We start from the raw sequence: 26,815 nt of genomic DNA, 5'->3' as shown, positions 1-26,815 counted from the left end.
CTGAACAAAGATTTTAAACCTTTTATCAATGGAATAAGGAAAGTTATTGGAACATTTTCTGGAGGTCTTTCAGATGACTAAATGAGTGTTGAAAGAGCCTGTTATTTGATTCAAGAGTCAGTAACAACTGGATTTTGAATCAGGATTTGTTCAAGAATTCAGCATGGGCTGTTTGGACTATGATGAGATTTGATATCTTTAGTACAAATGCAATAGGCTGAATAGTATATTCCTGGACTGCAGATTCTGTGAGCTTGTTATTACATGTCTTTAAGGCATCACTGCCAAAATTTGATACAGTCAGCAACCTCATTACTTAGTCGAGTACAATGTTGTGATGTGAAAACAGCAATGCAACAGAGTCATTGGCGCATCTATAACCTGAGCTTATATCATTTTTTGGTGTTGTTAATTATTCGTTATCATTTAGTCTTCCAAATTCCTTTTAATCAGCACTGACTTTTGTTCCTTTCAGAGAAGAGTGAGTCATTAAACTGAATATCTGGTTCAGTTTGTCTGTCAGGGGCTGTGAACTAGGCACAGTGGAGAGATATTCACTGTAATTGGTGGACTGTGGTTATGAAAGTCAGGATGCAAGGCACAGAAATAATTTGACTCACCAGGCTGTTTGCAACATGTACATCAATTTTTATAACAAAGCGGATGCGATCACATTCAAAGTGATCACACTTTAATATTCACTTTTGCAGTTAAACCTCACAGAACTGTTCTAAAAATGCATCAAGACCCAGTGAAAGTTCAAGTGCACTGAAGCTTTAATCAAATAAATTGGAAGTAAACGAGCAAGTGCTTGTGAGAGCTTACAAGTTGTTACTCTGACCGGACTGCGTGTTCATGATGGTGCAGTGAATTTATCCAGGAAGTGACTAATGGACAGACATTGAGAGCAGGATGCCTCAGATTCGATCCTTTGTTAGCTGAGCTCAGCAGAAGCAACTATACGGTTTCTATAATTGATCTTAATGTACCTAGGTTTGGAAGGAGACAGTCTTCTTGCTTAGTGAGAAATCAACAGGGAGACAGCTGTGTGTTAAATTTACCATAAGCAGAGGTGTAAGGTAGTGCTCGTGAATTGGTGCCTTATGGGCCTTATCAATTGATGTCCATGTAAAAATAAATTGAGCAGATATGTAGAAATCAATTTAGCACTCTATTTTATGCACTTGTTCGACTGACACCAGACTCTTCCAGCAGATGCCCTTGTCTCTGAGTCAGAGGAATGTGCATTTGAGTCCCACCCCAGAATCTTAAAGTTAGGCTGAAGCTCTCGTCCAATACTGAGGGTGTGTTGTGTTGCTAGAAAGTGTTGTACATCTGTCCAAGATGTTAAAATGAAGCTCTTTCTCTCCAATCTCATGGCATTTATTTTCATAGAAGGACTGAGGCATTTTTCTCTGGTAGTCCAAATCACTATTTGTTCCTCAAATATCACTTAAAAACAGACTACATGCTCATTATCAAATTGATGTTTGCGGGATCCTGCTGTGGACGAATTGGCAGTCAGTTTTCCCAAAAATGACTACACTTCAAAAGCATCTCATTGGCTGCAAACTCTTTTGGACCTCCTGAGGTTATGGAAGTTGGTACAGAAATGCAAGTCATCACCTGCCTCTCAATCTGCCCGGTCAGTGCTCACAGAATAAATTATGAATGCACCGCCAGCGATTGCCAATGATGTGCCCATGTTAATCAACCTGAGCTTCAGGTGAGGGAATTTCCCCGGAGAAGCCGGAATGGTTGAGCGTGGCAAATGAAGGAAAGGATCAGCCTGGGAGTTCGACATGAGGCATGACTGCGGGAGAGTCAAGTGAAGGTTACAGTAATCATGACAAAATACCAAGGATTCTGACTGAACACTTGCTTCACTGGGTCTGACAGTCAGACACTGCTGCCCAGGCTATTGTTAGCTTGAGATGTGTAAATCAAGTTAGCATTTTAAGAGCAGTGGCTTGTTTCTGTAGATGAAGAACCACACCTCATTTGGAGAATACCATCTATATACACTTCTCCAAAGAATCACCAAAACGGCATGTTCCATTGAAATGTTGGAATATGAAAGGGAGCCCTGACAGATCACTTTATTGAGAGATTGAGCAGCCATCCTGGCAATCATGAAGTGACTAAAGTGACCCCTGAATGATCTCACTGAATAATTATTAAGTCTCAGATTGGAATACTTGAAGATCCTCTTCAGAAGGTAATGATGCCCTGAACTTCAAACATACATTGAGAAAGTTGCTCCAGAAACACAGGTATCCTTCACCCTTCTTTAACCAAATGGTAGTGTATCGTGGATAGGTTCAAACACTTGGTCACAGGAGGTTATCAAGGTTGAGCTTGTCTCAACGAAGTGCCACATTGGGAAATGACCAGAAACTGTAAATCTGGCTAACCACACTCTTCCAACCACGCCAGGGTGCGAAAGGACAATTTCAACACTCCAAATTTAGTGGGAGTCAAACTGAGGAACTTTGAGGCCAGTATGTTATGCCAGAGATTTGACCACTGGATTGTCATTTATATAACGTAGCTGCACAGGAATGAGAATGTTTATTGATGCAGTGCAGTGTGGTCAAACAATGGAGATAGCAAATCCTTTCTATTGTTACCTTGGTCTAATAATATGCTGTTGGCCTGTCACCTTACCAAGGATAAAGCATTTTGCAATAATCATTAGATTATCAGTGCAATAGCAAATTATTTAAATAGTTCAGAACTTGAGTATTGTTGTAAAAAAAGGACACGTTGTGTGTTTTAAAAGCTCTTGTTATTCAGGAACAAATCAAAGACATCTAATCATACAACAGCCTCTTCAAATGGCCAATAAAAACATGAACTTATATCCCCTCCCTCCAACTGTGATATATGGTTTTGAAACTTTTGAAACTCAGCTGAGCATTAATGATAACCTCAGCTGTAATAACAACCCTCCAAATGTGCTAAAAGTGACATCTATTGGAACTGTATGAATTGATATTTGTTCTAACCTGCACCAGATCTTCTGTCAATCAAAGTAGCCCAGTGTCCAAAATTCAATATGATTCTGCAGTTGGACAACATTTACTGAGCAATCAAAAAATTACAGTGATAACCGGTTTAGTATTGTCAGTCAAACCTGCAGTGTGAGCACTTGGGTATACTGGAAGCTATATAGGCCATTACAGCCACATTTGAAGTTTGGAAGAACATATGCATCAGTTTCAACTCAACATATTAGGTAATGCCCTGATGAATCAGAATTAACCTATCGAGTTTGAAATCTATGCAAAGCCTGGCAGTTAACAGTCAATCATCATTATCTGTTACATTTTCTCTGATAACGCCTCCACTGACTACAGTCCATTTGCCAACCAATCAGTACCCTCCTCTCATGCAATATAAATGTTATTTGCCCCTAACTTTGTTGTTTTCTGTGAATTCACCAGACAAGTCGAAGACAAAATACTGCAACAGAATAAGTCTTCTTTTACCAAAACTCAAAAGGACTTAAAGTTCATTGTTACTGTCTGGATGGCTCTCTGTACTGAAAAGTATGGTATTAATAATCTCTATATTTTTACCATAGGTGGCATCATTTTCATTAATGCCTGTGGAAGTTGATCCTCTGGCCTAGCCTGACAAATAATGACTACTGATGGCATGAGGTGCTATTAGAATTTTAAAAAACAACATCGGAGGGATGCCGTGGCTGCTTAGAGGATTTCTGCTCTGTGAGGTGTCACATTGAGCCACATAGTCCAGAAACATTGCAGCTTTAATTCCTGAGCTAATGTGGCCACACACATGGTTGCATTGAAATCTCTTCTTGCAATCTGTATGGAAAACCCACCACCAGTTTCTCAGGGCAACTAGCGCTGGTCAATAAATGCCACCTGTGTCAGTAAAGTTAACGGTCAGAGAATGACTGATTGTTCTTGATATAGATTGTTACTATAAATCCGGGTCCATAACAGTCTAGAATACTCATAGATCAGTGACATTCAACTCAGGCAGCTTGTTACACATCTTTTTAAAGAAAGAATCCTTAGTGTAATATGTATGTTGCCAACAAATGTTAGTATTTATAGCACAGCCCAAGGTGTAGACTTGTAAAGTTGGCAGTGAGACTTCAGTTTGAACAGTTGCTGTCAATCTAGTGTGTTTGCTCCCACTACTCTGTTAATTAGGAAATTCCATGTGAAGAAGAAGGTTGCTTCTGTCTCTGATTTGGAGAGGGACTTGTGAGTGATGGTGACTTCGTGATATGCTTAATGCTCGTGTTCTTCAAACTAGTGAAGAAACTTTGACAAGTCACTGCAGTGGATTCTGCGTTTGTGGCCCTTCATTTCCATGTTCCAAATAACCTACAACCCTTACTTCATGAGTATTCCTGTTCTGTTTGCAATTCCAAAGTATTGTAGCCAGCAAATATTCTGGAGATCGACTGTGAAATCTTGCTGAATCTACCCAATGTCCCTCTCCGTCTCTTGCCCTTTGTAGCTTTAGTAGGACTAATCGATTCTCGAATTTATTTGTCCATTCTCATTGTATAACACAAATTGCTAAGTGTGTTGAGACATTAATAGAGCATTACATCCACGCACCATGTGGCACAATGGAAGCAATGTGCACCATCTACACGATGCACCGCAGCAACTCACCAAAAACAGCATCTGTGCGAATCCCCCCAAACCTGCTCACTCGCACGCACCCCTCCCCCCTCCCAAGAAGCAGCAGATGCAGGGGAACACCACGACCTACAAATCCTCTCCAGGCCACACACCATCCTGACTTGGAGCAATATAACCATTCCCTCACCATCACTGGGCACAACTGCTGAAACTCCCTGAATAATATCACTGTGATTATGCAGACACAAAATGGACTCTAGCTGTTCAGGAAGACAGCTCATCACCACCTCTCAAGATCAATTCAAGATGGGCATCAGATGCTGTTGTTGACAGTAATGCCCACGTCTCATATAATAATAATCAAAAAAGGCTAAAATTGCTCTCTGTTATTTAAATTTAAGCAATACAAAAATTCAGGCAAGGAACAAACATGCAGTTTAATGTGAATATCCAAAACATAGCCATTTGTGTTAAGCCCCTACTTATTTGATGCAAGTGACATCTCATTGTCTGCTTTGCTATTACAATATATTGAATGGTGCAAATTTGCTGTGTACCTGCCGTAGATGCAAGGTAAAGAAAGTTTAAGTCTACTCTTAACATGTCTCATTATATGAAGGTGTAATATGCTTTACTTGATGTCAATCACCATTCTATGACTGGAAATTAATAAACTGCAAAAGCGCAGTTTCATTCCTGCAGGAATTAATTGTTTGAAATTTTAAAACTGTAAAAGTTTGATGCCCTTTATACCATTCCTTTTCGTCTGTTATCTTGCTCATAATTCTTTCTTAAACAAGTCAACTTTTCCCTGTATTTATTGCTGTTTCTGTACCTGATTTGACTTTAAATTTGTGCACTCTTAATGTACCTCCTTCTGTGTTCTGGCAATCCTGATTGCTGAGGGAGAGAGACACAGTTGCTTCTCGTGCTCACTGTTCCTCCTTTCACAGTTATCTGTTCCCTCATTTCGAAACGTTGTTCCGCACACAATTAAAAACCAAACCTGCAAGGGCAAATGGAGATCACAGCAGGTTCCATTAGTTATCTTGTTCCAGTACGTTATGGCTCTCTGAAGCACTCTGCTGGAACATGATGTGCTAGCCCCAGGAATGGAGAACATTACTGCTGGCATATTCTTTTTTACGATTGAAAATAAAATGCAAAGAGTAGCTGATCCAGGAGTGAAATCCATTGGATAGGACTCAGAAAGAAGCATTTTCAAAGAGAATCATTCCCACTTAACCTACTGTCTGAAAAATTGATGGGCTTAGGGCCAGAGAGTCATAGAGATGTACAGCATGGAAACAGACTCTTTAGTTCAACTTGTTCATGCTGACCAAATATCCTAACCTAATCTAGTCCCACCTGCCAGCACCCAGCCCATATCCCTCTAAACCCTTCCTATTCATATACCCATCCAGATGCCTTTTAAATGTTGTAATCGTACCAGCCTCCACCACTTCTTCTGGGAGCTCATTCCATACGCTGGGAAAATATTTACAAGGATATAGCCAGAGGTGGAGGGTTTGAGCAATGGGAGACACTGAATAGGCTGGGTCTGTTTTCCCTAGAGCATTGGACTCTGAGGAGTGTCCTATGCCCCTTTTAAATCTTTCCCCTCTCACCCTAAACCAATGCCCTCTAGTTCTAGACTTCCACACCCCAGGTTAAAAAAAACCCTGGCGATTGACCCTATCCATGCCCCTCATAATTTTGTAGACCTCTATAAGGTCACTCCTCAGAGTCCAATGCACTAGGGAAAACAGCCCCAGCCTATTCAGTGTCTCCCATAGCTCAAACCCTCCAACTCTGGCTATATCCTTGTAAATATTTTTCGAGCCCTTTTAAGTTTAAAAACATCCTTCCTATCTGAAGGAGACCAGAATTGCATGCAATATTCCAAAAGGGGCCTAACCAATGTCCTGCACAGCCGTGACATGACCTCCCAACTGATTGTTTTACAGTTATCCCATTGAAGTAGTTATGAAATAGAACTTGGACAGAGAATGAAACAAGATGGGGTCTCAAACGCACCCAACCCCTTTATGTCATCCAGTTAACCTCTTCAGAGGAGGATTTTGCAGCTTTGCTGCCTTGTGCAGCCTGCAGTAGGTCAGAAAATGACCAACAGAATCAATCTTGTGTACAGTTTCAGACAGGCCACCTGTTAGAAACAATCAGCATTCAGCAAGTGATGAAGTAGGTGAAGCGTGAACGACTTGAGAGCTAAAGCATCAGGAATAAAATCCGAGGTGCAGAGAGAATATACCGCAATCTGACTAATGTACCATTATTTTTATAATTACTGATATCGAGAGCACACAGCGAGAGATGCTTGCCCTGAACTTGTTCCAGCTGTCTGTAGAATGTTAAATTTATGCCCTGCCAACAATCCAGTTAAATGAAAAAACGTAGCACTGTAAAAAGGAACTGGTTCATTTCCACTTCAGCATGCTCTTCCGGCTTTCTTGGTGAACTTGGCGATTCCAGCTGAGAGGGTGGTGTGTGCATGCTGCCTCACTGTTCCAGCTTCAGTGAACATTAGCCAGGTTGTGGAACCTAGGGAGTCAGGATTGAATTTGTTCCTGCTCTTCTCTCACAGCCACAGCCACCAGCAGGAGTCTGAGAACATCCCGATGTTTGCTGCCATAATGTGCAGTCCATTTTTTTCTCCACCTCTCGAGGAACACCAGATATTGTTGATGTCCAGCTCCTGACCTCTGTGCCTCAACAGTGTGGAGGAGTGATGTCGGACTGGGGTGGACAAAGTTAAAAATCAAACAACACCTGGTGATAGTCCAACAGGTTTATTTGGAGGCACTAGCTTTTGGAGCGCCTCTCCTTCATCAGGTGGTTGTGGAGAATAAAACCATAAGACACAGAATTTACACAGTGCCATGCAAATGAAATGGTATATTGAACAAACGCAGATTGTTGTTCGGCCTTTCATCTTTTAGAATGTTTCGGTTCAATAATATGTAAATCTCAGAACTTCTTTTATGTCGTCTTTTTGAGATAACTTAAAGTTTTAAAACAAAAAGGTGACATCTCAGCTCAGACAATGCATTAAAGATGTGTAGTAGTGTTTTCCCAGTCGAAGGGCAAGCCAGACAGAGAACAGCCAGGGAATTCCTAGAGGCATGGCATTCATCCACAAACTCCATCAACAAACACATCGACCTGGACCCAATATACCAACCACTACAGCGGACAGCTGAAACTGACACCCGGAAGCGGCAAGGACAGACCACTATAAATACCGGAAGAAACATCAAAGAAGCGCTTCGCAGGAGGCTCCACAGCACTGATGATGTCTCCTAGCCAGGGGACGAAATGTTTGCAACTAAAACTTCCAGCTCGGCGAACAGAACCACTACAAGAACCACTGTATCAACATAATGCCCACCGTTGTGTACATTAGATTTTCTGCAGCCTTTTCAACTGTGACTGGTTTGGAAAATTCAGTTTTTTCCCAGTCTCCATGGAGTCATACAACATTGAAGCAGACTCTTCAGTACAACCAGTCCACACTGACCACATTCCCAAACTAAACTATTCCAACCTGCCTCCACTTGCCCCATATCTCTCCAAACCTTTCCCATTCATGAACTTATCTAAATGTTTTTTAAAATATTGTAACTGTACCTGCATCCATCACTTTCTCTGGCAGCCATTCCACCCACAAACCTCTTTCTGGGTAAAAAGGTCTGCTCCCACTTTAAAAAAAAGACTCCTCATTTTGAATTCCCCCAACCTATGGAAAAGATCCTTATCTTTCACCTTACCTTAGTGCCTCATGACTAAACTTCAATAAGGTCACCTTCTAAATTCCAGTGAAAAAACGTCCCTGGCTTTCTAGTGTATTTCTATCTACCAAACCTTCCATTCCCAAGAACACGCTCATATACCTCGTTTGAACCCTCTCTAACTTAACAATATCGCTCCTATAACTGGGCAACCAGAACTGGACACAGTCCTCCAGAAGAGGCCTCATCAACATCCTGTACAACTTCAACATGACATCCCAATTCCTATAATCTAAGGTCTCAGCAATGAAGCCAAGTGCACTAAACACTCCTGGATTAATATGAGGAGATGAGCCCACTCCCCAAACCCTATACATCCAACCTTGTAGAATGAAAAGTGCCATTCCACCTTCGGATCAGCAGACTTTGCTCCCCACCCCATCCCACCCCTCTTTTTAATGGTCGCTTCATGGATTATCCATTTTGCACAATTACTTGCAACATGCCACCCTCCAAAACCAGTGGGTTGGTTTGGAGGATGTGTAAAACATGCTGCAAACAAGGGGTGGCAGTCTGTCTGCAAAATAGCATTCTCCCACCCCAGCATCCAATTTCCACCCCCCTTCTCCAAGTAAATACCAGGGCCAATTAATTAGACAAGCCCAAATTACAGAGTTAATTGGATCAAAACTGTTGCCAATTTAATATGTATTAATAATTAGGGTAAATCCAATGGTGTAAGTAAAAGTAAAGTCATTATAGTTGTAATGGTTTTGAGAGATATAGACAGAATGCAAGCAAATGGGACTAAAATGGGCCAGTTTAGAAAGTTGATAGGCATGGATGAGTTGGGCCGAAGGGCCTGTTTCCATTTTGAATACCTCTATGAGACTATGACCAGATAATCTACTTTACTGGCGTCAATTGAGGGATATCATTCTGGCCATGAAACCAAAGGGTCACTCATTTGCCCTTCTTTGAATAGTTATTTAAATCTGCAGCCCTTTAAAAATGAAAATGTAAACAAGCTAAATCCGTCAGTTCAAGTTTAAAAAAAACATTGTCTACTCGAGTGCTTTGAATGATAGCCCAGTTGGTGTATGCTAGGATAGTTTCAATAGAGCTTATTTTTAATATTTACAAGGGATAGCTATTACAGCTGAGGTAATTATGAATGCTTTGCTGAGTTTCAAAAGCTTGAAAAGCAAATATCTCAGTGTGGATGGGGTGTCTTTGAAGTTTTATCTTCATTGACACTCTGGAAAGGCTATTAAAGGATTCAATATCTTTGATACATTACTGAGTAATAATTTGATTTTACCATAAATTGAAATCTTGAGCTGATTAAAAATCTTAGGGTTGCTTTCTTATTTGAGAAAGATGATTGGTGGTGGTTTCACCTGAGGATCATGCTGCCTCAATGAAGGGAGACATAGAGAAGGAAAGTCTTTCATAGTAACCTCAGCTGGTACAAGAATTGAACCCGTGGCGCTGGCATCACTCAGTTTTGCAAATCAGGCATCCAACTGATTGAGAGAAAGTGAGGACTGCAGATGCTGGAGATCAGAGTCAATCATGTGGTGCTGGAAAAGCGCAGCCAGTCAGGCAGTAGCCGAGGGCAGGAGAGTTGATGTTTCAAGCATAAGCTCTTCATCGTTCTTATGCTTGAAACGTCAACTCTCCTGCTCGGGTGCTGCCTGACCGGCTGTGCTTTTCCAATGCCACACTTTTGAATCCAACTGACTGAGCCCTTAAAGTTCAATAAGAAGGCTGGAAATGTCATGAGTGAAAAATGGTACAATTCTTAGGGACTGGACTGTAGGTACAAGAGGCAACTTGTGTTATATAGCATCTGTCACAATCTCAGAATGTCTCAGAATGAAGTATTTTTGAACAGGAGTCACTTACAATTTAGGAAGGATAACAGCCCCTTGTGCACAGCGACTTCCCACATACTGGCATTTTATAAAAGGTTAAAAATCTATCCATCTCAATCTTAAGTATTCACAAGGACTCTCTGTGGCAAGGAGTCCCTGTGGGAGGGGAGAGGGGCTGCAAGGGGGAGTGAGGATAGTTGCTTAATGGTGAGGGTAGGGAAACTAATTATGTTTTCAGGCAGAAGATTATAAAAGGAGTTACTTGTATGAAAAGTGGCAAGTGTAACTCATCAGGGAATGGATTTCTATGAATATTGTTTGAATTTGAACGCCATGGCAAGCCAAAACAGACGAGGTTTAGTGTACTGTGTGCAATTCTGGTTACTCTGCTATAGGAGGAATGTTATTAGACTGAAAGAGGTGCAAAAAAAATTTGGAAATATGTTGCCAGGACTGGAGGGTTTGAATTATAATGACAGGCCGGGTAGACAGGGATTTGTTTTTCCCTGGATCACAGGAGGGTGAGAGGTGACCTTATAGGGGTTTACCAAATCACGGCATGTATAAGGTAAATAGCCAAGGTCTTTTCCCTGGGGTAGGGGAGTCCAAGGCTGGAGGACATAGGTTGAAGATGAGAAGGGGAAAAATTTAAAAGGACCTGAGGGGCTGGAGGTGGTACATGAATGGAATGAGACAGTGGTACAGGCGGGTACAATTAAAGCATTTAAAAGATACTTGGAGAGGTGTATTGATAGGAAAGATTTCAAGAGATATGTACAGAATGCAAAGAAAATGGGACTAGTTGAATTTAGAAAAGAGGTCATCATGGATTAGTTAGGCCGAAGGGCCTGTTTCCATTCTGTATGCACCTATGACTCTATGACCAGATAATCTATTTTATTGGTGTCAATTGAGGGAAATCATTCTGGCCATGAAACCAAAACATCACCCATTTGCCCTTCTTTGGTTAGTTATTTAAGTCTGTAGCCCTTTAAAAATGAAAATTTAAATAAGTTGAATCTGTCAGTCAGAGTGCAAAAAAAACATTGTCTGCTTTGAATGACAGCCCAGCTGGTGTATGCGAGGAAAAGAAAGCCTGTTATTATAGTTTTGATAGAGCTTATTTTTAAGATTTACAAGGGTAGCTATTATAGCTGAGATAATTATGAATGCTTTGCTGAGTTTCAAAAGCTTAAAAAAGCAAATATCTCAATGTGGGGGAGTATCTCTGATTTCTCATCTTTATTGACAGTTTAAAGGGGTTATTAAAAGATTCAATATCTTTGATAGATTACATAGTATAATTTTGATTTAACCATAAATTGAAACCTTGAGCTGATTAAAAATCTTAGAATAGGTAGAATGAATGAGTTTACTTCTGTATCAAGTGTATATGAAAATGAACTTTCTTGGATTGTTAGACATTTGCTTTTTCAGCTCCATATGACTCTTGAGGTCTGCCCATAGTGGATAATGGGTGAGTGGCTATGGAGTTGCATGGGGTATGAGGTAACATGAAGGGGCACGTGTGCATGAATATGCATGAAGGGACTTTCATGGGGGAGTTTGGGACAGGAACAAAGACAAGAAAGCCCAATGCTTCCTAAAACAAAAGGGCCAGAGACACATAAGACTGAGGTGGGCCTTGTGAATGGCCCAGCAAGGCCCTCACTCTTCCATGGGGTAAAAACAATAACTGCAGATGCTGGAAACCAGATTCAGGATTAGTGGTGCTGGAAGATGTTTCGGTGCAAAAGCCCTTCATCAGTAATAAAGGCAGAGAGCCTGAAGCATGGAGAGAAAACTAGAGGAGGGTGGGGGTGGGGACAAAGTAGCATAAGAGCTTCAGGGCAGAGGAAATGACCTGGAGTTGCAGTGGGAGAGGGACTCCCTGAGATTCTTGTAGAGAGAGGAGGAAAACTTCTTCAAGGCAGGCATCTTTGCAAGAGGATTCGCAGTAGGGTTAAAATCAACGAGGTACAAACAATGACTGCAGATGCTGGAAACCAGATCTCCTCACTCTTCCATGACCACCTACAATCTGCATTTGGGATTGGTGAGCCTGGGTATATCCTGGTGGCCATCCCAGGAGAGCGATGATTGCGTCTAATGTGACCTTTTCAATAAAGGTGTGATCTTCAAGTCCAAACATGTGCTGACAGGTTCTCTGCCTTGGCAGGGGAGTGCGGGCACATTCTATCTTCAAGATGACACCAGCTAGTAAGGATTCAGAAGAGATTCACCAGGATGTTGCTGGGTACAGAAGGTTCGAATTCAGCTGGAGAGGCTGGGACCTTTTTCACTGGAGTGTAGGAAGTTCAGAGATGACCCTATAGAAGTTTACAAAATCATGAGGGGTATGCAGAGGAACCTTGATTATCCAAGGGACATGGGCGGGGAGTATTCTGCTCGGTTAATTGAATTCCGGATAATTGAATGCCAGATAACGTAGTTTAGCCAAGCATTGGGACCTTGTGATCTTGCCAGATAATCTGATAGTCGAATAATCGAATGCCAGATAATAGACGTGCCTTTGTAGGTAGTTGTCTTTTCCCTAGGATGGGGGATTTCAAGGGTAGGGGCACATTTTACAGTGCAAGGAGATTTTAAAACGACTTCCAGGCAAATTTCTAATGTGTGCGGAATGAAGTTTCTGAGGAAGCCGTGGATGTGGGCATAGTTATAATATTTAAAAGGCAAGTACGTGAATAGGAACAGTTTGGAGGGATATTGGCCAAGTGCAGGCCGGTCAAACTAGTTTAGTTTTGGATTATGTTCAGCATGGCCTTGTTGGGCTGAAGGGTCTGTTTCCGTGCTGCATGACTCAATGGTTATAATACTATCTCTGAACCAAAACCAAGTATATGGAGTTAGGACTCCATGGGAAATTGAAAAGATGGCCTATTGCACATTGTGCAGAGAAGGAGGGGCAGGCAGAAAGGAACCCTTGTTGTAGTTAGGGACTTTTAAGCTCTTACTCTGAAATGCTCTGAATTCTGGGTAAATTTTTAGGTAAAAGTTTAAGACTGTGTTACCTGATGCATGCATTCCCCCAACTTCATCCAAAATGGCTGACCTGCACTTAACAAAAATTGTCTGCCTCAAAATTGTACTTTTCTTTTCTCTAGGGTTCAACTCACGACCATCTCCAATGGATCATAACAAAGTTGCTGCGAACAGTGAATCGGACAGTTATTTTCTTGGGAAAAGACCACGGCCTGGTTGTAAGTAATTGATTGGAGGGAAGGACAGGAGAAATAAAATCTCTTCTGTGATCTCTGCTTACTTTGTGCAAATCCCGTTTGTGAACTCTGCTTGTGTCATATGTTTAAAGGCTTTCAGAATTGTCAGCAAAGCATGGGGTGTGTACTGTAGGTGGGACAGTGGCTCAGTGGTTATCACTGCTGTCTCACAGTGCCAGGGACCCAGGTTTTACAGCAGCCTAGGGCAACTACGTGGAGTTTGCACAATCTCTATGTGGGTTTCTGCTGGGCGCTCTGGTTTCCTCTCAAAAGTCCAAAGATGTGAAGGTTAGGTGGATTGGCTATGCTACATTGTGGAGGATGTGAAGGTGAGGTGGGGTTAGTCATGGTTAAAACCCCATGTGGGGATGGGCGAGTTACGCTTTGGAGGGTGGGTGCAGATTTGATGGACTGAATGGCTTCTTTCTGCACTGTCGAGGTTCTATGATTCAAACTGCAAAGATAACTCTTCACTGTTCCTAGTGTGCAATAGCCCCAGGCAAATGGGGAGTGTGCATTACTCACAGCTTGCTGCAGGCTATCCCCAGCAGTTGATAATGGAACTGCTCAAGTTCCATCATTGAAGTTAAAGAGCCATTTAACTGATTAGCCCGCAATCATAGGTACAACACGACACTCTGAGAATCTCCCTTGATACTTTTGGGTTCTAATCCTCTCCGGCTGAATAAAGTTAAAAATCACACAACACCAGGTTGTGGAACAACAGGTTTATTTGGAAGCACCTGATTTACAGAAACAAAGTATGGTCTGGGCTCACCCTCTCAACCTATCACCAAATAAACAAAATAGTAGCATTCTAGTTCCCGTTTCCATAGAAACAGCAGGCATAAAAATGTTCCATCGTGTTTTCTCATGCGAAGGCCTTGCTCTGGAGGTGGGTGCTAAATCTGCTCTGGCTTATCTGCTCCTGTTTCCTGGGACAGCTGGGAGTTTGTAAAATCAAAACAACGTTTCTCACAGCATGCATGGACTTTGACAGGGCGAAGCAGGAACTTGCTGCTGGGCGATGGGTGACTCACCAGCATTTTAGCTTTCGTGTGCTGTATGTGTTCCTTTGGAGCCTTGGAGACAGCATTGCTATTTATATCTGTGTGTCTCCACACACAAGTGTGACCAAGGGTGATTGGTTGTAGCTTCTGGATTAGTGGTGCTGGAAGAGCACAGCAGTTCAGGCAGCATCTGAGGAGCAGGAAAATCGATGTTTTGGGCCAAAGCCCTTCATCAGGAAAACAGGCAGAGAGCTCTCCACCCTTTAGGCTCTCTGCCTGTATTCCTCATGACGGGCTTTTGCCCGAAATGTTGATTTTCCTGCTCCTCAGTTGCTGTCTGAACTCCGTGCTCTTCCAGCACCACTAATCCAGAATCTGGTTTCCAGCATCTGCAGTCATTGTTTTTACCTGATTGGTTGTAGGTCCCTGGGAGCACACATATCTGGAGCATAGCTTTGATCTGGTCATTAAGGTGGAATTGTGTTTAGTGTTCTGTCCCTTTACGGCTGCTGGTGGCCTCCTGGGGACTCTGCATCCACCCCAGGCTCAATCCACCCACACTCCAGCCTCAAGAGTTGAGGCAAGAGAATGGCCCTGCAGTCCCAAGGACGCTAAACATTGTAGATGCTGTAAATATGAAGTCAAAATAAAATGGAAGTTGCCACACATGCTCAGCTGGTTAGGCAGAGTCTGTGCAAAGAAGCAGAGCGAACATTTCCGGCCAGTGATGTTAATAGAGCTGTCTTCGAGCTTGATGTATCTTGGTGTGACAAATTGGAGATGTCCCACTATGTGGCAAAGTGGCTCAGTGGTTAGCACTGCTACCTCACAGCGCCAGGGACATGGGTTTGATTCCAGCCTAAGGCGACTGCCTGTGCGGAATTTGCACGTTCTCCCTGTGTCTGTGTCCGGGTTTCCTCTGGGTGCTCTGGTTTCCTCCCACAGTCCAAAGATGTGCAGGTTAGGTGGATTAGTCATGGGAAATGCAGGGATGGTGTGGGTCTGCATGGGATACTCTTCATAGGGTTGTTGCTAACCTGATAGCCCAAATGGTCTTTTTCAGCATTGTGATGATTCTGTGAAAAGCTCCAAAGTCTGTGTGATGCAGGCATTTAATTGGCGTTTGTTGTGGATATGGAATGCCCTAAATAAGGGTTACACCTGAAACATTGACTTCTCCACTTCCTGATGCTGCCTGTCTTACTGTGCTCTTCCAGCCTCCTGCCTGTCTACCTTGGATTCCAGCGTCTGCAGTTTTTTTTTGTCTCTGATATGTAATGTGTGGCTAAATAGACATGAAGTTTGGGAGATTGTGGAGCTGATTTAGGGTCTGTATCCAAGACAGAAGTTGATTCAATGCAGCTGACAGTAGGCTAGAGCCTTTCTGTTTGCTCAGAAGAGGAACTCTTGCTTTTTCTGGGCTGATTAAAACAAAAGGAAGAAATGTGATAGCCTAACCTTTTTTTGTCATTGTCGAATGGCCTTTAGCAGTCCCTTTAAGGACGGCTGGTCACCCTGCTCAGTGTGCTTGCTGCATCTGCCAAACGCACAATCTTACCCATTTTTCCTTGAGTTTTATAACCTACAGGTTGAAGGATGCCTGATGCCTCAGTCAGGTCACGTGGATGAACTGCATTAGTATGATGCTGGGATGAGGTGGAGGTAGGGGCGATTTGGAAACTAGTGAAGTTGATGTTGATGCTGTGAGGTTGAGATGTCCTAAGGTGAAACATGAGGCATTCTTCCTACAGTTGGCACCTCATCTTCCACCTCAGAGCCCTACAACCACATGGCATCAACGTCGACTTCACTAGTTTCCAAATCTCCCCTCCCCCCACCTCACCCCAGACCCATCTTTCTAACTTGGAACCACCCTTTTGATCTGTCCTCCTGTCCATCTTCCTTCCCATCTATCCACTCCACCCTCCCGTCAGACCTTTCAACATCACCCCGCAGCTGCAGCCACTTATTGCCTTTCCACATATACTCCACCCCAGCCCCACACCCACCTCCCTATTTATCTCTCAGGTTTCTTCCAACATTCCTGATGAAGGGCTTATGCCTGAAACGTCGACTCTCCTGCTCCTCGGATGCTGCCTGACCTGCTGTGCTTTTCCAGCACCACACTTTATCGAGTCTGACTCTCCAGCACCTGCACTCCAATCTTCCCCTTCCATTAGTATGATGTCTGGCACTGTCTGTGCCCATTAAGACAGATCCTGGCATGAGAAACAAAGGAATGGATTCTGAATTTATGCTGGAAAGGCAGGAAGCCATGAGTTAAATTTCTTTCCTGTTATATTGCAGTCACCTTCTGTCATTGACAGTCAACTTGTTTTTTAATTAAAATTAGGGTTCTGATTGTTCTGTGCCCATGTCATTGAGGTTTCTGCCAGGATTTGCAAATCCTTGTTGTTGACAGGCAGATGTACAGGAGATTTAAAAAACAATCACGTTTCTACAACGCTGCCTGGGATAGAGTGGTGTTGCATTGATAAACCAAAAATGCTCTGAAAAGCTGGACCAGTCTCTTCTTTCTTCTCTAATTGAACTGAAGCCATGTTAACAATTGACTAAAACACCACAGGATTAAGCTTCCCATCAGTGTGGTCCTTTGTTGAACCATAAGGATGGAAGTTGTTGAGACATATTAAAATTAATTGACTTCTGAGGTTGGTATCGAAGCCATGGTACTTGTGCAGGAAGGAGACAAACTTGTACCTCTGCTGTATAAATATGCATATAAATACCTTCAGCAAAAAGTATTGGTTTCCTCCTTCACAAACATGTGTACACAGCCTGCAGGAGTATGAACTTGGATGTGTGAATAGATACAAGAACACTGATGCTACATGCATTATTCGCATTGGAAGTTGTTGGGTCAAAATATAGAAACTCTTGCCCTATCAGCGGCGTTGGAGTTCCTTGACTACACGATACTGCAGAAGTTCAAGATTAAGGCATATTCTTACCTTCTCCAGGGCAAATATCAGCAACTCCCACACATTAAGAATATATCCTACATATTAATGGGAAATGATCTGCAAATGTGCTTTATCCTCCATGTTTTTTCAATGCATGACACAGGATGTAATACATCACATTATTGGGTGTAAACCTCCTTTTAGTTTTACCAGTAGTGTTTTATGATAGACCTGTCTGTTGACTGGACTAATCTCTTTAGCCATCAACAAGGTGAACAAAAAAAAAAGAGTCTCGGTCTGAAATGGATTTTTTTGCAGAGTGTTCGTTTTCTTTCATAGAAGGAAGGGTGCCAATGACAATCACCTTCCCTTTCAAACAAGAAGAGAAAAGATTTCCACTTTATTGATTCCTGGTAATAGTATCCCTTTACACAGCATACATAATGTACAATAGAATGAAAGGTATACATTTGGTTTTAGAGGAGGAATATTTTTCGCCTTCATGTATGCTCCGATCTCGTAGCCCACTTGAATGAAACAAGCATTGGCATAATTTTATTTTCACAGTATTTTAGTTATATTAATTCCAAGCTCCTCACTTGGCTTGATCTGGGGACTTGCCAAAAGCAGTAGAAAGGTTATTAACCTAAAATTTTATTTTCACAGTATTTTAGTTCTATTAATTCCAAGCTCTCCTCAATTGACTTGGCCAAGAGTAGTTGAAAGGTCATTAGCCTAAAATCGTTCTCATGAAAAGGCGTCACCCTAGGATCTCACACTGTTTCTCGATGCTGTCTGGATCTGCTGAACATTGATATTTCTAATGTAGAATGTTATGGTGCAAAATGAGGCCATTCAGCCTGTCTACATTAGCTTGCTAATGCACATTATAACTAAGTGGAATTCTTCCACTTTTCCCCGTAAACCCTTGCATATTGTTTCTATTCAAATAATTATTCAATGTCCTCTGGATCAGTCAATTGACTCTGACTCCAGCAGACTCATTGGCAGTGAATTCTGGAACTAAAGCACTCATTGAGCGGAAGAAAGGATTTTGCTCATGTTACATTTGCTGTGTTTAACTCTGTGCCCTTTTGTGAACAGGAACAGTCTCCCCCTATCCATTCTGTCTATCCCCCAGCTTGTGATTTTGTAAACATCCTCTTGACCTTCTATTTCCAACAAGACCAACTTTTCCAATCTAGCCTCAAATCTGGATACCGGGCTCTGAAAAGTGACTTCATCTCTCATCCTTGGATCCATTCTTATAAATTGCTCTGAACCTTTGCCAATGCATTCTCAATCTTCTAATTGTGTGATGTCCAGAGCCAAACACAATGCTTCAGCTGAGTGTCTTCAACAAGTTCAGCATCACCTCCTTGCTCTTGTATTCTACGTGTACATTTGTGATGTCTAAGATACTCTCTTATCTATCTATTCCACCTACAGTGATCAGTTGTACCCAGGTCGATCTGCTCTTGCTCCCTATAAATATTGTACCCCGTATTATACATTGTTTGTCCATTTTCTTCCTACCAAATGAATTCTCCTCACAATTTTCTGCACTGAACTTCATCTGCCATTTCTCTGATGTCTCCACCTACTTGTCAATGTCCTTTTGGAGTAATACACAGACCTCAACAGACTAAGCAAGGGTCCAAGTACCAAACCCTGGGGAACTCCACTGCGAACCTTAATCCAGCGGAAGAATGTGGCGCTGTATTGAATATGGCATTGAATTGAATATTGTACTATTTTGAATATGGCACTGTATTAAATTGGCTCTGTATTGAATATGGCGCTGTACTGAATTTGGCGCTGTACTGAATTTGGCGCAGTATTGAATGTGGCACTGGATTGAATATGATGCTGTATCGAATGTGGCTCTGTATTGAATGTGGTACTGTATTGAATAAGGCACTGTATTGAATACAGCACTGTGTTAAATGTGTCACTGTATTGAATGTGGCTGTGCATTGAAAATGGCGCTGTATTGAATGTGGCGCTGTATTGAATGTGGCTCTGTACTGAATGTGGCACTGTATTGAATGTGGCGCTGTATTGAATGTGGCTCTGTATTGAATATGGTGCTGTGTTGAATGTGGGGCTATATTGAATATGGTGCTGTATTGAATGTAGCATTGTATTGAATGTGGCACTGTATTGAATATGGTGCTGTATTGAATATGGTTCTGTATTGATTGTGGCACTGTATTGAATGTGGCACTGTATTGAATATGGTGCTGTATTGAATATGGTTCTGTATTGAATGTGGCGCTGTATTAAATGTGGCACTATATTGAATATGGTGCTGTATTGAATGTGTCGCTGTATTGAATGTGGCGTTGTATTGAACGTGGAGCTGTATTGAATAAGGCACTGTATTGCATGTGGTGCTGTATTGAATGTGGCACTGTATTATATAAGTCACTGTATTGAATAAGGCACTGTATTGAATGTGGCGCTGTATTGAATGTGGCACTGTATTGAATGTGGCGCTGTATTGAATGTAGCACTGTATTGAATGTGGCACTGTATTGAATGTGGTGCTGTATTGAATGTGGCACTGTACTGAATGTGGCGCTGTATTGAATGTGGCACTGTATTGAATGTGGTGCTGTATTGAATGTGGTGCTGTATTGAATACGGCACTGTATTGAATGTGGCCCTGTATTAAATGTGGCACTGTACTGAATACAGCACTGTGTTAAATGTGGCACTGTATTAAATAAGGCACTGTATTGAAAGTGGCACTGCACTGAATGTGGCGCTGTACTGAATAAGGCACTGTATTGCATGTGGCGCTGTATTGCATGTGGCGCTGTATTAAATGTGGCACTGTACTGAAAGTGGCACTGTACTGAATGTGGCACTGTATTGTACATGGCTCTGTATTGACTGTGCCTCTGTATTGAATATGGTGCTGTATTGAATGTGTCGCTGTATTGAATGTGTCGCTGTATTGAATACGGCACTGTATTAAATGTGGCACTGTATTGAATATGGCTCTGTATTGAATGTGGCGCTGTATTGAATGTGACACTGTATTGAATATGGTGCTGTATTCAATGTGTCGCTGTATTGAATGTGGCGCTGTATTGAATGTGGCGCTGTATTAAATAAGGCACTGTATTGAATACGGCACTGTATTGAATGTGGCACTCTATTAAATGTGGCACTGTATTGAATATGGTGCTGTATTGATTGTGGCATAGTATTGAATTTGGTGCTGTATTGAATGTAGCACTGTATTAAATGTGGCACTGTGTTGAATATGGCTCTGTATTGAATGTGGCACTGTATTGAATACGGCACTGTATTGAATATGGCTCTGTGTTAAATGTGGCACTGTATTGAATGTGGCTCTGTATTGAATGTGGTATTGTATTGAATATGGTACTGTATTGAATGTGGTGCTGTATTAAATATGGCACTATATTGAATGTGGCACTGTATTGAATGTGGCACTGTATTAAATGTGGCACTGTATTGAATATCGTACTGTATTGAGTAGGGCACTGTATTGAATATGGTGCTGTATTGAATGTGGTGCTGTATTGAATGTGATGCTGTATTGAGTACGGCACTGTGTTAAATTTGGCACTGTACTGAATGTGGCGCTGTATTGAATATGGCACTGTATTGAATGTGATGCTGTATTGAATGTTGCGCTGTATTGAATATGGCACTGTACTGAATGTGGCACTGTATTGAATGTGGCGCTGTATTGAATGTTGCGCTGTGTTGAATGTGGCACTTGTATTGAATGTGGCACTATATTGAATGTGGCACTGTATTAAATGTGGTGCTGTATTAAATGTGGCACTGCATTGAATATGGTTCTGTATTGAATAGGGCACTGTATTGAATGTGGTGCTGGATTGAATGTGACACTGTATTAAATGTGGCACCCTATTAAATATTGCACTGTATTGAATGTGGCACTGTATTGAATGTGGCACTGTATTAAATGTGGCTCTGTATTAAACATGGCACTGTATTGAAAGTGGCTCTGTATTGAATATGGCGCTGTATTGAATGTGTCGCTGAATTGAATGTGGCTCTGTATTGAATGTGGCACTGTGTTAAATGTGGCACTGTATTGAATGTGGCGCTGTATTGAACGTGGCGCTGTGTTGAATGTGGCACTTGTATTGAATGTGGCACTATATTGAATGTGGCACTGTATTAAATGTGGTGCTGTATTACATGTGGCACTGTATTGAATACGGCACTGTATTGAATGTGGCACTGTATTAAATGTGGTGCTGTATTACATGTGGCACTGTATTGAATACGGCACTGTATTGAATACGGCACTCTATTGAATGTGGCACTCTATTGAATATGGCGCTGTACTAAATGTGGCACTGTATTGAATATGGCTCTGTATTGAATGTGGCACTGTATTGAATATGGCGCTGTATTGAATGTGCCGCTGAATTGAATGTGGCGCTGTATTGAATGTGGCACTGTGTTAAATGTGGCACTGTATTGAATGTGGCGCTGTATTGAACGTGGCGCTGTATTGAATACGGCACTGTATTGAATGTGGCACTGTATTGAACGTGGCGCTGTATTGAATACGGCACTGTATTGAATGTGGCACTGTATTGAATGTGGCGCTGTATTGAATGTGGTGCTGTATTGAATGTGTCGCTCTATTGAATGTGGCGCTGTATTGAATGTGGCGCTGTATTGAATGTGGCGCTTTATTGAATGTGGCCGCTGTATTGAATGTGGTGCTGGATTGAATGTGTCGCTCTATTGAATGTGGCGCTGTATTGAATGTGGCGCTTTATTGAATGTGGCCGCTGTATTGAATGTGGCACTGTATTGAATGTGGCGCTGTGTTGAATATGGTGCTGTATTGAATGTGTCGCTCTATTGAATATGGCTCTGTATTGAATGTGGCGCTGTATTAAATGTGGCACTGTACTGAATACGGCACTGTGTTAAATGTGGCACTGTATTGAATGTGGCACTGTATTAAATGTGGCACTGTATTGTACATGGCTCTGTATTGAATAAGGCATTGTATTGAATGTGACGCTGTATTACATTTGGCGCTGTACTGAATTCGGCACTGTGTTAAATGTGGCACTGTATTGAATGTGGCGCTGTATTGAATGTGGCACTGTATTGTACATGGCTCTGTATTGAATGTGGCTCTCTATTGAATATGGTGCTGTATTGAATGTGTCGCTGTATTGAATGTGGCACTGTATTGAATGTGACACTGTATTGAACGTGACTCTGTATTGAACGTGACTCTGTATTGAATACGGCACTGTATTGAATACGGCTCTGTGTTAAATGTGGCACTCTATCGAACGTGGCGCTGTATTGAATGTGGCACTGTATTGAATGTGGCAATGTTTTGAATGTGGAGCTGTATTGAATGTGGCAATGTATCGAAGGGGTACTGTATTGAATGTGGCGCTGTTTTAAATAAGGCACTGTATTGAATGTGGAAATGTATTGAATGTGGCGCTGTAGTAAATAAGGCACTATATTGAATACGGCACTGTATTGAATGTATCGCTGTATTGCATGTGGCGCTGTATTGAATGTGGTGTGTATTGAATAAGGCACTGTATTGAATGTGGCACTGTACTGTTTTGAATATAGCACTCTATTGAATAAGGCACTGTATTGAATTTGGCGCTGTATTGAATGTGGCACTGTATTAAATGTGGCACTGTATTGTATATGGCTCTGTATTGAATGTAGCACTGTATTGAATATGGTGCTGTATTGAATGTGTCGCTGTATTGAATGTGGCACTGTATTGAATGTGGCTCTGTGTTAAATACGGCACTGTATTGAATGTGGCACTGTATTGAATGTATCGCTGTATTGAATGTGACACTGTATTGAATGTGGCGCTGTATTGAATGTGGTGTGTATTGAATAAGGCACTGTATTGAATGTGGCACTGTACTGTTTTGAATAAGGCACTGTATTGAATAAGGCACTGTATTGAATATGGCGCTGTATTGAATACGGCACGGTATTGATTGTGGCGCTGTATTGAATGTGGCGCTGTATTAAATAAGGTGCTGTATTAAATGTGGCACTGTATTGAATACAGCACTTTATTGAATGTGGCCCTGTATTGAATATGGCACTGTATTGAATATGACACTGTACTGAATGTGGCGCTGTATTGAATATGGCGCTGTAATGAATGTGGCCCTGATTTGAATTGGCGCAGTATTGAATGTGGCGCTGTGTTGAATGTGCCGCTGTATTGAATCTGGCACTTTATTGAATATGGCGCTGTATTGAATGTGGCTCTGTATTGAATAGGACACTGTATTGAATGTGGCACTTTATTGAATGTGGCACTGTGCTGAATATGGTACTGTATTGAATGTGGCACTGTATTGAATGTGGCATTGTATTGAATATGGTACTGTATTGAATGTGGTGCTGTATTAAATATGGCACTGTATTGAATGTGGCGCTGTATTGAATGTGGCTCTGTATTGAATGTGGCATTGTATTGAATATGGTACTGTATTGAATGTGGTGCTGTATTAAATATGGCACTCTATTGAATGTGGCACTGTATTGAATGTGGCTCTGTATTGAATGTGGCACTGTACTGAAAATGGCACTTTATTCAATGTGGCGCTGTATTAAATGTGGCACTGTATTGAATATCGTACTGTATTGTGTAGGGCACTGTATTGAATGTGGTGCTGTATTGAATGTGATGCTGTATTGAGTACGGCACTGTGTTAAATTTGGCACTGTACTGAATGTGGCGCTGTATTGAATGTGGCATTGTATTGAATGTGATGCTGTATTGAGTACGGCACTGTGTTAAATTTGGCACTGTACTGAATGTGGCGCTGTATTGAATGTTGCGCTGTATTGAATGTGGCCCTGTATTGAATATTGCACTGTATTGAATATGGCACTGTACTGAATGTGGCACTGTATTGAATGTTGCGCTGTGTTGAATGTGGCGCTGTATTGAATATGGCACTGTATTGAATGTGGCACTGTATTAAATGTGGCGCTGTATTAAATGTGTCACTGCATTGAATATGGTTCTGTACTGAATAGGGCACTGTATTGAATGTTGCGCTGTGTTGAATGTGGCACTGTATTGAATGTGGCACTGTATTAAATGTGGCGCTGTATTAAATGTGTCACTGCATTGAATATGGTTCTGTACTGAATAGGGCACTGTATTGAATGTTGCGCTGTGTTGAATGTGGCACTGTATTGAATGTGGTGCTGGATTGAATGTGGCACTGTATTAAATGTGGCACCCTATTAAATATTGCACTGTATTGAATATGGCACTCTATTGAAAGTGGCTCTGTAATGAATATGGCTCTGTATTGAATGTGGCTCTGTATTTAATGTGGTGCAGTATTGAATATGGCACAATATTGAATATGTCATTATATTGAATGTGGCTCTGTATTGAAAGTCGTACTGTATTACATATAGCACTGTATTGAATGTGGCACTGTATTGAATATGGTGCTGTTTTGAATGTGGCACTGTACTGAATATGGCACTGTATTGAATGTGGCGTTGTATTGAATGTGGCACTGTATTGAATAAGGCACTGTGTTAAATGTGGCACTGAATTGAATGTGGTTCTGTATTGAATGTGGTGCTGTATTGAATACAGCACAGTATTGAATGTGGCACTGTATTGAATGTGGTGCTGTATTGAATGTGGTGCTGTATTGAATACGGCACTGTATTGAATATGTTTCTGTTTTGAATGTAGCTCTGTATTGAATGTGGCACTGTATTGAATGTGGCACTATATTGAATGTGGCGCTATATTGAATGTGGCGCTGTATTGAATGTAGCTCTGTATTGAATATGGCGCTGTACTGAATGTGGCACTGTATTGAATATGCCACTGAGTTGAATGTGGCACTGTATTGAAAATGATTCTGTATTGAATGTGGCTCTGTATTGAATATGGTGCTGTATTGAATGTGGTGCTGTACTGAATATGGCGCTGTATTGAATGTGGCTCTGTATTGAATGTGGCACTATATTGAATGTGTATTGTCTTGAATGAGGCATGTATTGAATATGGCTTTGTAGTGAATGTGGTCCTGTGTTGAATATGGCACTATATTGAATGTGGCTCTGTACTGAATGTTATACTGTATTGAATATGCCACTGTATTGAATATGCCACTGTTTTGAATGTGACACTGTATTGAATGTGGCGCTATGTTGAACGTGGTACTGTATTGATTATGACGCTGGATTGAATGCCTTTTGAAAGTGCATGGATGCCATATCAACAGCATTACTGTTGTTGTCTCTTTTTCTTACCCATTCAAAGATTTCTAGCAAGTTGGTCAAACACACTCTTTATTTCAGAATCTACTCTTCTTGTCACTCGTTTACTAATGGTGCACTAATGGAAGATTTTGGGATTCTCTTTTATGCTAACTGCTAGTCTTTTGTTATAATTCCACTTTGCTTCTCTAACATATTTTCTCCCCACTCTCCTGTTGCATCCATGAAGTTCTCACTTTGTTTGACTTCCACATCCCTTTTGAAGAAATACACCTTGTCTATATCTGAACCATCTCCTTTTTGAAGGTAGTCTATTGGTCTGCCACAGATCTTCCTATCATCCTTTTATTTCAGTTTATCGGCCCAGCTCTACTCTTGCCCCACTGAAGTTGCCTCAACTGGATTAATTCTTGTTCTGGATTGCCCATTGTCCTTTTCTATCATCATCCTAAACCTTAACCATTCTAAACCAATGATGACTCCCTCTTATATATTCAACCGCTGACACGGGATCAATTTGGCACTCCTCATTTCCAACACTCAGATCCAGGGCCTCATTTGTATTTAGACTGAACACAGGCTGCCATATGAAATTATTCTGAACACAATCGAGGATTGTTTGCTCATCTTCACCCTTAATGCTAATCTATGCACGGGTAGTTTACACCCCCCAATATAACGTTGACATATCACTATGTAATTTTCCTGCGGATTTCTTCCTCTACAAACTTTCCATAGTTAGTTGCCTATGCAGTGTAATTGCAACAGTGTTTTTCCTTCACTCTTGTCTGATTGATTCTTTTCTAGACTCCTTCTGGAACATCCGCATTCTCCATATTCCAGAGCTCCCCTCCACCAATACCTCCGACCTTCCTGCTTCACTTTGTTTCTCATCTTATGTGAGCGTCTATTTCTGGGAATATTTAACACCCAGCTCTGCCTTTCCTTGAGCCAATGCTTAATTACCACCATAACTTCATATGGTAATCTTTGACCTTAACTTCCCAATCTTATTTATAACACTCCATGCACTCACATTCGTTCACATTAATAATTCCTATTCAAATCATTTGGACTATTGCAGATCATG

General features: G+C 41.5%; 1 protein-coding gene across 1 annotated transcript in view; it reads left to right on the top strand.

The window, feature by feature from the left end:
* The window catches only part of LOC132823334 (dedicator of cytokinesis protein 2-like), a 717,727-nt gene that overhangs the window by 313,734 nt on the left and 377,178 nt on the right, over positions 1–26,815 (top strand). The window contains exon 27 of the mRNA XM_060837030.1: positions 13,386–13,481. Within this exon, the coding sequence (XP_060693013.1) occupies positions 13,386–13,481 (96 nt within the window). The remainder of the gene's footprint in view (positions 1–13,385; positions 13,482–26,815) is intronic.

Source organism: Hemiscyllium ocellatum, chromosome 16 (assembly GCF_020745735.1).
Source record: "Hemiscyllium ocellatum isolate sHemOce1 chromosome 16, sHemOce1.pat.X.cur, whole genome shotgun sequence".
NCBI lineage: Eukaryota > Metazoa > Chordata > Chondrichthyes > Orectolobiformes > Hemiscylliidae > Hemiscyllium > Hemiscyllium ocellatum.
Note: the sequence above shows the minus strand (reverse complement) of the source record. Positions and strands in the feature narration are given on the sequence as shown.